At 34.2% G+C, this 12,086-nt stretch overlaps 1 protein-coding gene across 1 annotated transcript; it reads left to right on the forward strand.

Annotated features, from left to right (window-relative positions):
* Window positions 1-355: 355 nt before the first annotated feature.
* Window positions 356-11,554, forward strand: LOC104529442 (cep170-like protein; the record flags this gene model as incomplete). Its single annotated transcript, XM_010173752.1, has 5 exons — window positions 356-523; window positions 832-920; window positions 7,037-7,130; window positions 9,446-9,497; window positions 11,189-11,554. Coding segments are annotated over 5 exons (690 nt in total), but the record flags the coding sequence as incomplete, so codon positions are not given.
* Between the last annotated feature and the right edge of the window lie 532 nt (window positions 11,555-12,086).

Raw genomic sequence — 12,086 nt, forward strand, 5'->3', positions numbered from 1 at the left:
AAAAAAAAAAAAGATAGTACTGTACTTAATTCCACAGATATATTCCATTAATCGAAGGAATAAATTATTTAAGAACCAGTTTAGAGGTAACTATTATGTTACCTGCCTGTAAGGAAAATTTCTGTGGGGTAGTTTAATTTTGCCATGTATGTCTGGTGTTTGAAAAAAAATGTTCATTTTTACAGAATGTTTATTGTTACAGAAGAGATGCATCATTTTATACTGTACAAGACTATAGAATTATTTTTATATGATAGGCTTCTTGTAAGCTGTTTCAGAAGAAAAAAAAGTGCTAATCTAATTTTTGCATGTATCCAGTAGGTTCAATAAACTGCATTTTTCTTTTACCCCCTAGTTGGTTGACCGAGTATTTGATGAAAGTCTCAATTTTAGAAAAATCCCTCCACTAGTGCATGCCAAACCACCAGAGGGGAATGGAAGGCCTAACGATGCTAGACCTCAGCTAACAGATGCCCTTGATCCCCCAACAATTACCCGGAGAAGGACTTGGAGCAGAGATGAAGTGAGTAAACAACAGGATTCTCTCTAGTAATGTGGCTATTTTAAGCTTTTACAATTGTCTCCCCACTTAATATTCTAGACATTATCCTTCCTTTCCTACCTGTAGCAGGTGGCATTAATACCGGGAAAAATTATTTGTGTATTTAATTTTCAAATTAAATGTTCAAATATGATTGTTTATATGTTATACTAATTGGAGCACAAGTATGATTTTTTAAAGTTAAAAAAAGATTTCAAAATAGATTTAATTGGTTTTATTTAATTCCCATTAAATTAATAATATCTTTTTCTATTAAAAACTTGTTGCAGGTTATGGGGGACAGCTTGCTGTTGTCCTCGGTCTTCCAATTTTCTCGCAAGATAAGACAATCCATAGACAAAACAGCTGGCAAAATCAGGTGGGATTTTAAAAATTATTGAAACATTACTGAAAATATTCTCTCATCAACATTCTTACTAGTAGAAGAGTTGTGTATAATATGGATATATCAAATGTTTTTAGTAGCAACTTGTGTTTTAGGAAAGCAGTATTACTGATGGTTTTTTCAGTGTTCAGAAAGACTTGGGATGAGTAATTTTTCCATTATTGCTTGTGTGTATTTCACATTATATGAAGATAAATATCAGCAAATTTTACATGGACAGAAAAATATACATAATACTTCCAGCAGAGGAGCTGTTCCAACACATGCACATGCTGTGCAAAATCTACATAATGTCTATGCAAGTCTTCTAAAACTCCCTTCCTTAAAAGATAAGGTTAAAATGAAGGTTAAAAGGGTCTGAACTGTAAAACCAGGCCCTTCGCATTTGCCAAGTTGTAGGGATCACCTCTTTTAGGAAGAAAAATAAATAGGACAGAGAGTAGTTTCAGTAACTCCTTCTGAAAAAGAACTTGCTCTGGAGACAATGTGGTCACTGTTGAGTTCTAAATCTAAAATAACCGATGTAGCTATCTGTTATTTTTAGTTGAAAATTCATTAGATTCCTACATAAATGTCATAGTAGCTAGCAGGAAGTATAGACAATTAAAAACGATAACATGTTGCTCTACTAACAGCTCCATTTAACTTGAATGAGTGAGTGTACAACCACTTGGTGACCACTTTGGTTGACAAGTATAGATGAAAATTCTAAATACAAAGTCCAGGATTGTGTAATTCACTTGTCCTTCTTCCTGTCTTTGTGCAGTTAATAATTTAAAAACAGAGTACCTGAAAAATAAGAAAGTAATTTGACTGTACTTCATGTATAATTTTCTGAATGTGATAAAATGTAATTGATCAGTTTGTCTAGAAGTGTCAGATATTGAAATCTTAGATGGGTGACAGATTAATGACCGAATAAAAAATTTATTTTAGCATAGGGTGATGTAACTAGTTAAAGCAGCAATGTACTAACATATCTGAAGGTTATATTCTTGTGCTAGTACCAAAACAGACGACAATAGAAATAAAGAAGAAAAAAAATAATCTATATAAATTGGTAAAAATTGTGGGTCATCTGCCATTTCTAGTCCTGCAATTTCTAGTAGGAAGAGTATCAATGAGTGAAGAATCACATCTTTAGAAGCCTGCAGCCCATTCTTATTGTTCCTGTTCTCAGGTTTTTTGTGCGTGTTTTTATTGGTGGGTACAGGTAACATTTGTGAGTACCTTATTTCCACTGTCTTGGAACATACTTCTGGACTGACAGTCATCTCAACTCTCTTTTTCCAACTCACCATTTGGGGCTGCAGGAATATGGCAAATAATGCCATTTGCTACCTTTCCCTCTTTGGTTTCCTGATACATTCTTTTCAGTATCATACAATTTATTTAAATATCATTAAACAAAAGAGATAAATGTCTTGCTATGTAAATTTCAGATACAATTGAGTTAAATGCAGGTATACAATACTTTTACTATCAAAAACTGTGCCAAATGAACAGAGTTCAACTTCATTATGCAGAATTTATGACAAATTATGCAAAAGTTCACAGCTTGTTCAAGTTTTATCAACCTCTGAGTGCATGCTGTCATTTACTTTAATAGCTGACCTCAAAAAACCAAGCAAATAAATACATGCAAAGAGGTACTTAAGCGTGACCATTCTTTGAAAATCATTGTAAAAAGCATTTGAAATTTGGAAATAGAAACAAAATATTATGTTAAGGGTTTTTTTGAGCATAGTTATCTGGAAAAACAGTGGCATCTATAAGGAACTCTGCTTACCAATGTAACTTTTTTTTCCTTTTAAAGCTGCATCATTGGAACAAGAATCTTGCTTATTGACTGACTTATTTCTGGTAGGCGACTAGGATGATATGTATCTTAAAATGCCTCAGAAGCAGTAGATAGTAGATACTCTACTTTTTTCATCGTGCAGATTTTTCTTGATGGTTGACAGTTTCTGATCTGTAAACATGTTGCTAGCACAGCTGTAGTTTACTTAACATAAAAAACTGCGTTCAGTACAGTGAGTTAAAACAAAATTATGTATGCAAATTAATCCTGAGAAAAGCAGGTAATTACAAAATCAAGTCTTATACTTTTCTGATTAATTTTCTGAGCTTAAGAGGTAAGTCAGCTACATTGTAATGAATGTAATAATTATGTGAACACGTATGATATTATAAATAAATGCATACCTATAAACATTTTATATACATTTAAAGAAAGTGGCATTGCTTATTTCTAGAAAAATAAAGTGGAGAAACTTTCATTAATAAGTAATTATTTAGCATATTCCCCAAAGCTGTGATCAAAACTTCCTTTTCCTGCTACTCAGAAGGGATTTGAATAATAAAGATGTTATTATGTCTTTCATATTTTGAATCAGAAAAACAACCATAGTTTTAGAATTGTTTTTAGAGACCATATAAGGCAGCTAAGACATATGATAGATTTTACCTTAGCTTTGTTTACATGTACATGAGTTCAACCAACTGTGTACTTCTATTCCTATTACTGGAGTTAAGCCAGTTAAAATTTCTGCCTACACAGATACAATGAGAATCAGTCAGGATTTGTCAAGCTAGCAGTTGTATATTTTTTCCAGAGTACTTGAACCTGAAAGGAGAGAAGTTCTTAGAGGCATCAATAAGAGTAAGCCTGAATGCGTTTTAAATCTTCTAGGGCTCCAGTGTAAACCTCTCACAGACAGTATAGGGCAATTATGGTCCTTTCAGATTGCATCATACATATTTAAAAACTTGCATCCTTCCTGTCTGGGCCTAAATAGAGAAAGACGTGCTTCCTGTGAATGTGAACACTCTTCTTTCTGTAATATTTTAGTTGCAATAGCTAGCTTTACAAAAAGACCCATTTCACTTTGACTAAAGTATTAAGAACATAAATATTTTCAGTCATTCTTGACAAGCAGATCTATCACAAATTAAAATGAGCTAAAATCAATCATGAAAATAAATTAGTATGCAGAGAAAAGGAAATTTATATATTTTTGCTTCACTAGTTTCTTCCCTATTTCATTAGAGCTGCCATTTCTGTTTTCTAATTCATAGATAATGTTCTCAGTTCCACTGAGTTCTGTTACTGTTCCTACCTTGTATTAAGAAGTAGAGGATTGAGAGAAGCTTTTGACACTGTGTTCTTCAAATAGATTCTCCCAGTGCTGGCAAAACTGTTTGGTTTTCTCAGGTCCTAGCATGATGTTCAGATTGAACCAGATTCAGGTGTCTGATTCTTTCCTTTCACCAAATCCTCTGTATATTTATAATTTTCTTCAGGATAAGGTCATAGCTTGGGTATTGCTAAGTTATTTTTTATAGTTTATTTTTATTAATTACTTTGTATAATCAGTTAGATTCTTACCTGCTTGTGTAAACAAGAATACATTCCATTTAAAAATCCTGAATATATGAATCTTATAACCCATTCTTTGCTAACAAACTATTGTGTTGGCTTCTCAGGAAACAGATATGCATTTTGTTTGCTTTTCTGTCTATTATATGTTATAATGATGCAGGAATTTTCAGAGGTTATGGAGGGAAGAGGTAAGTAGCTTTTGCAGTGGGAAGATCTACATGGGTTTTATCCGTGCTCTGCAACCTGGAGGCGTTGTCATTGGCTTGCTTTGTAGCAGGCAGGTACCTCTTCAGTCAGGCAAAATCTAGGCAAAGCATTCAGGTTGGTGCAGGTACTTCTTGTCAGTCTCTGCAGTTTGCTGTACATCCTGCAAAGTGCAATGAAAGAAAAATGGGGACTGAGCTCAGCCAAAAGAAAGTTCAGGCACATTTGTCCCAGAAAGTAGGAATGGGAAAGACAAGAGCAGAAGGTGGCAGGCATTTATAAATATGTTATTTTAATATAAAGAATATGGTTAGAAGGAGGAACGGCAAAGGAGGCAGAGATGAAGACCCCCAGGAGGTTTAAAATGAAGAATGGAGAAAAAACATTGTTAAAAAGGAAATAGGCTTCCTAAAATCATAGCAAAAGCAAATTGGCCTGGCCACTTCATAGTGGAAATAATAAAACTTTTAAAGTTACTGTTTTCATTTTTTTCCTCTTTTCTTTTTTAAATAAAATGACCTGTGAAATTGAAAGCATTCAAACTGTAAAAGAGAAGTAAGAACATTATCTCTGGAAGAGAGTAATACTGAAAACACCACATATAAAAGCAAAGGCATTAAACACATACATAAAGATAGAAGTATTTTAGTATAACATGAGCAAAAAACTAAATGAAAAAGACAAGCAGTGTCACAGTAACTCCTATATTTTTCCTACTAGTGCTGTTTACTGCTAAAAAAAAGCTTTATTTTCTATGTTCCTTCTGATTTCCAGAGTGATAAAATGCTATTACAGAAAGTATAGCTGTGTAAGAGTCTCTGTATACTGAATCAAAATATTTCCACAAGTACCCTGGTTTTTAGTGTAAGATCCTATAAAGGATTTAATTGGCTTTGCTTTTTATTTATTTAAACTCATCAGTGTCAGACAAGTCCTAAATTTTCCATGGTAACTGGAGTTTCTGGTATCCACATTTGCAGCTGTATGGCTTTGCAACTTTGCATTCCCTTGCAGAACATACAAGCAATCTTGTCAGATTTCTGATTATCAGCTTTTTTATGAGATCATGGCACTACCTGAGACCATAAAGTATTTCATGTTTTTTTCACTGTAGTTTTGATTACTTTTTTTTTTCCCTTCCTTAAGAAGTGTGTATTAATATTTAGTCTTTGTACGCTTTGTACATTAATACACTAAAGTCACTTGCAGAAGTGGTCATTTGCCTCGATCCCATACCATTGTGTCATGAGAGTAGCACTTCCTTGCAGTGAAACATCTGATAAAAACATGTTCTGAAGCAGCAGCAAGTTAAGACCTCAAAGACAGAAGAAGAGTTAAAGCAGCTTCTGGATAGGCTGTCTATGGGCATCTGTGTACTGATAAGATAGCACAGGGTATACGTTTGGAAAAACTGGACTTTCTTGATGGGATGATAATAGAGAGTGGGATTTTCTGTAGGGTATAAATAAGTGAAGAAAGATTAACAGAAATGCAGTACTAAGTCTCCCAGCTTTCTTTCAAATTCTTAGTGTTTATGAGATGCAAGGAGACCTCAATTTCCACCTTAAAAATTATTTCCTCAGAGACTTACCTACACTAATAACTTCTTTAAAGTGTACTACTTTTCAGTCATGATTTTAAATTGATTAGTTTGTTTGCTTAGCAGTTTTACTGCAGCAATTTTTGCACTTTTAGCTCTGAAATACCAATTAGAGAATAAATGGATTTGGACTCCTCTATGTCATCATGGTGTCACTTAAAAAAAAAATTAATACACAGACCTTAAATAACTGCACATTCCTTTTTTTTTTTTCAGTTGTGCAAATGTAGACAGTTTAAATTATGTTTATGATACAACAATGAAAACAAAAGTTATCACAGCAGGGAAGCAAAAGATAAAAATGGAGAATCTCACAGTATGCTTTGTGTTTTACAAATAATAGAAGTGACTTCTTTAAACATGTAATATAAGTGATACTTATATTACTAAATTGTTTATATACAATTTGTGTGTTGAGACTTTTCAGTTAAAATTTCTTCTGTGAAATGCATTTTTCATTTAATTTCCTGAAGTGTTTTACTTTTCATTAAATTAATACAAAATACAAATGTAAGAGTTGCATTTATTTACCATTGGTAATCTTTCTTTTCTGTTTTGTAATTGTTGTATAAAGCAGTGTTAATTGGGAATTCTTTAACTACTATAAAGTAGCTGATTTTTTAAAGAAATGTCTCAGTGCTGGAGGAAAGAATCAGATGTGTCTTTTCAAAACCAGCTACAGAGCCGTCATTTTAATGTTGATAATAATGATACTGCTGAAACCCTGTATGCTTCTCTGAAAATTTAAACTGTGTGGTTGGATTCTGTCAGTTTTCAATATTTCAGATTTTAGTTTTATTCAGTGTTTCCTATGCCACTTTCTTGTATTGTGTATCTAATATTTCAGTTTTAGTTTTTTTATCTTTGTCTATTTTAAATATACTGTTCTTGAATTTCTTCTAGAATATTATTTAAGGACAAAGACAGAAATTGGGAAGAAATTGAAAACAAGTTGCGAGCTGAAAGTGAAGTTCCTATTGTGAAAACATCAAGCATGGTATGCATAATTACCTTTTCTGGGATCGAATGAGCCTCTTAAAATAATCACTAGAGGAATGTGTTATTTTCAGTGATATAAAGGCAAAAATCTTTCAAAGGTTTTATTTAGACACTCAACATACTTCAGGAATAAGCCTGATCTTTTTTAATAATTACTAAGACTTACTATTGAATCTTCCAAAGAAACAGTCTTAAGTAATTGTTCAGGGGAAATTCTGATAAAGAATGCAGTAAAAGAGGTACAAACTGTATACAGACCACCAGTACTTTTATTTAATGAAAGGTAACAACCATTAGTTTGAACTTTGCCTACTGAATTTTAATACTTAATATATAATACTTAATACTATTAATACTGATTATTAATATTTAGATAAATAGTTGTATTTTGCTATATGTGAATGAAAATAATTTGTAGACACATTGCAATAAAAGCATTCTTCAACGAAAAATAATCATGTTGATTTTGTGTGGAAGTGATAACTGTAGGGTGCCAACTACAACTCTGGTTGATTCATGTAGTCTTCTACCCTTCCTAATTAGGGCCATTTCATGAGCAGACTGTGTGACAGTGTGAGGGAGCGGAGCACACATGTTGTTTTCTAGTACGCTTCTCTGCTTCTAAACACAGAGTAGGGTTTGAAAAACATCTCTGCATGTGAGAGCAGGCGGAGAGTCTAGCTACGTTGTCCCATCTGGAGTATCATGCTGTTGAGAATGTCAGCCTCCAGAGAGTTTTCTGAGGGAAAGGTGAGAGAGGAAACTCATTCTCACATACTTCATGCTGGACTGCTCAGAAGCAAAATGTGAACACATGTCCTCTGGCACCGAACTGGCTTGCACTTCTCTGTTAGCTCATCACTCATCTAGATTGATATTTCCTGGAAGTATTAAATACTTGGCCCATAATTTCTGCAGAACGGTATATTTTAGGGGCAAACATTAGTAACTCAGTGTTATAATTTATTAGATGCACTGACAGTTTGGGGTTTTTTTGAAAGTTTAATTAAGCAAGTCACTCAAGTTTCTAATTATAGAAATATGATAATATGAGGAGTTTCTCTTATCGATTTCCAGAATAAGATCAGAGTTTAGTGTTTTATATTCTAAATGCCCTCAATATCAGGTTTTAAGGCATTCATTAAGAAGAAAAAGATTAGCCATATATTTATTCCTAAGTTCAGCATTTTCCGAAATTTTTTTTCAGTGCATCAAAGCATCTCACATTGTTTGGAAGTGCATGGGGGTTTTTTGTCTACACACTGATTTTCAAGTTTCTGCCCAGTTTTCAGAGCAATACATTGTTCAAATGCAGTACTAAAGCGGTGCCTATTTTTACTACAGAATGTTATTAAAATTAATAGAGGACAGTTGTAACTGATGTTTATTTTGTCCTTGGGACATTTATGTTCAGCTCAGATGTGGAATCTGCTTAAAGATAATGACTTTATAAAATGCAAGGTAATCAATCTCTTTGCTACCCACAAAAATCACATTACTTAGTACGGAATGGGTTTCTGAAACAGGTTAAATGGGTTTCTGAAATAAATGCCTTTGAAAATTCTCAGCTTTGGAAGACCACTGATAGCTCTCCTCAGCAGCTGGATTAACAGTGTTCTTCAGGGTAGGATCCTTCGATTGTAGGATTTGCACATTTGTAATTTAAGATGTGGTACATTTAATGATTATTGCGTTTCTGAGAGCGTTGCTGTGGCTATGCCTGTGTTAGTAAGTAGTGCAGCACAGAGGAGAAAAATCTGTAAGGCAAACGAGTGCTGAGGACCCAGCACTGGTGTGCTGTACAGGGTCTCGTGGGCACAGGGCCCAGTGCTTGCAGACAAAGTGCTGACGCAGTCATCTTACTGTTCTGACTCACATCTGAACAAGGTGTGAGTCCTTGTTCCTATAAATCCTCCTATTCCATTAATACTGGGTTTATACTGAAACTTTCCTTTAAATATTTGCTGTTACTTTGCCCCATTTCTACCGAACCCTGGTGTCTACAAGTCTGTGCTTGAGAAAATGTAGTGCTGGCAGATGAGCAAGGGACAGCGTGAGGTTTTGTTGACCCTGGTAATCACCAGTGCAGGGGAGCTCTTGATTTCCGAGTGGGCCACAGCTGTCCAGCATCAAGCACTGCCACCCACGACCCATGGTGGACATGGCTGAGCCAACACCAGCAGGGGTGTTCTCGGTGCCAGGAGGGACAACCCAAATAGCATATTGCAAAAGTAGGGGAATGGGGATTGTTTACTATCGATAGGTATTTTGAGTCTCTTTTCCCTTAATGAAACACGTTTCTTTCTTTCCTAGGAAATATCATCAATCTTACAGGAACTAAAACGGGTTGAGAAACAGCTGCAAGGTACAAATCTTTTCTAACTTTTCTCATTCGTTATTGCTTGCTTTAATTTTTTTTAAAAAAAAATCTATACGTATATTTATAATATAAAGCAAAGTTATCACATTTTATTAAAATATATTCACAAGATCAGTTACATACATTAATGTCATATAATTGCTGGCACATTTGATAAAGAAACATCACTGAATTAGTTTAAAACAGGAGAGTGATGATATCTTTTTATATGGGTGAGAAAAGGCTCAACTGAAAATGAAATAGTCCAGAGAATCCCAAAGAAATTTTTTGTGAAACGTTCTTAATAGAAATATTTTTGTGGGTAAATATTGATGCGTAAGTGATAGAGAATCCTGAGATTAGGCTTTATAAAATAGTCTTTGCATATCAGTGGTACCATTATGTGTAGCACAGTTAAGCATAAGGAATGCACTGGAACCATGATCTATAGGAAATCTTAAAAAAAAACAAAACAACAACTTTATCGGATACAATAAAATGAAAATTTAAGATCAGCTCTTGACATCTTCCCTTCACACTACTGAATCCACTCTTTGTCATTGTGGTACCCACAGACTACAAAAGAGAAATTTACTTCACTTTTCACATGCAACAACTTATCTATGTATAAAAAGGAAAGAAGTATGTTTTGCTTACAAAGTGTGGTATTTATACATATATTCCATTTTTTCAAAATCAACTTTAAAACAGACTGTCTTTTTAAAAGAAGTTGCAGTCTTATTTGTGTATTGTTTATATACTTAGTTTATTGTTTAATTTGGAGTGGTCAAATGGATTACTGGTCCATGCTTATATATAATAACTATTGTATTTATTGTAGATTTCCTATATTTGTTATTTTTAGTATTCAGATTTAATCCTACAATAAAATATATTTTAAAACAGAGTATTTCAGGAGGAATCACTAGCCACCTTTACAGAAAATCAGTATTTGTTTCATGCTCAACTATAGTTAAAAAATGTTAATTTATTACAAATTATATTGTGTTTAGAGAACATAACAAAGAAATAAGGCCTAGAGAAAGAGGCCACATCATTTCCTTGTGTATGCATTGGTGTTCAAATAGATGTTAGTACAGTTTTGTAAATAAAAAAGAGTGAGGTTCTGTTAAATGTGATAAATGTATTAATAGTACAGTAAAATGAAATTGTACTAGGTGCTTCAGTTTACCTTCACTATGTGCAGGGAGAGGGACAGTAAGCCCAATGTTTGTGAATTGAAAAGGATAAATGATTGCTCTTCTGTACAAATTCCATTCAATCATGAAATTAGCAGCTATGGATAATTGGGGAGGGGGGCGTGAATGAAGCATAATATAATGGTAATATTGGAGAATAAGCCCCTTAGACATGACTAAAAATCCTGTCTTTCAGTCCCTGTAAGTTAATCATGGACAGTTTGTTCATCTCTCTTTCCTGTCCATGCATCAGACAGTGTTTAGTTTGTGCAGTTTCCTTTCATCTAAAGTTTTAACATACGTAAGTGCTTTTAAATGTATGTGTCAATTACATACGTGTTGGATACACCACTCCTTTGCAGTGAGCAACATACATAAAAGCTCATGTCTGTCATCATAAAAGTGTTAGAACAGGATTTTTGGGTTTTTTACAGTAACAGAAAATTGTATTTTTTATGGTTTCTTCCCTATGCCTTTCATCTTTTCTTGGTTGCTTAGCAATTAATGCTATGATCGACCCTGATGGTACCTTGGATGCTCTGAGCAACTTGGGATTCACCAGCCCCGTCTTACCAGCTCAGCCGAAGCCGAAGTCCAGTCCCGTTTCCCAGAGTACCCGCCCTCAAATACAGCCAAACTGCCAGCCTGAAGCTCGGGCTCTTCGACCCGCCGCTGTCCCTGTTGCAGCTGAATTTGAGAATGCTGAATCTGAGTCCAGTTTCAGCATACATTTCAATAGGTTTAATCCAGATGGGGAAGAGGAAAATGCCACCCTGCGTGAGTGACATCTCCGTGTTAATACAAATACCTTTCATGTGGAATGTTTAGGAATAAAGGAAAAATTGTAATATTGGTTTTATAATTTAAAAAAAAAAAAAAGCTTGGTCAAACAGCAGTTGTTTTCTTAAACCGGTTTTCTTTAACTATGATTCTTTGATTGACACACAAATCCTTTTCAAATCATAAAGATATGCATAGATACCAGTGTGGGAAAGCAGATCGTGGCAGGTTTGCCCTTTGTGGTTGTGTGCTTTGCAAAAGAATTACTGTATCAGCAGTTCTCCCTTAATAGATTTACTTCTTTTTAAAAGCCATGCAAGCAGTCTAACATTTAATGTTACCGAAACCCCAGATCTCTTTGCCAAGCTGCTCTAATTAAGGGACTTCCTCTAATTAGCTTCCTCCAGTAAAGTTTGTCCAGAACTGTTGAACAGCTACATTTGTTTCTGAATTAGATGATTTATATAGGAAACATTATCTTCGACTACAATGACACATTACTGCAAAAGGTAAGACAGATATCAGAAAGCATTCATTCTTGTGTTCTGAAAATCTCAAACAGTTCTGTGATTTATATAACATTGTTGCTGCCTAAATTGTCTTGGGGTTTACAAAG

The sequence above is a fragment of the Antrostomus carolinensis genome, unplaced genomic scaffold, assembly GCF_000700745.2.
Source record: "Antrostomus carolinensis isolate BGI_N321 unplaced genomic scaffold, ASM70074v2 scaffold42348, whole genome shotgun sequence".
NCBI classification, from domain to species: Eukaryota; Metazoa; Chordata; class Aves; order Caprimulgiformes; family Caprimulgidae; genus Antrostomus; species Antrostomus carolinensis.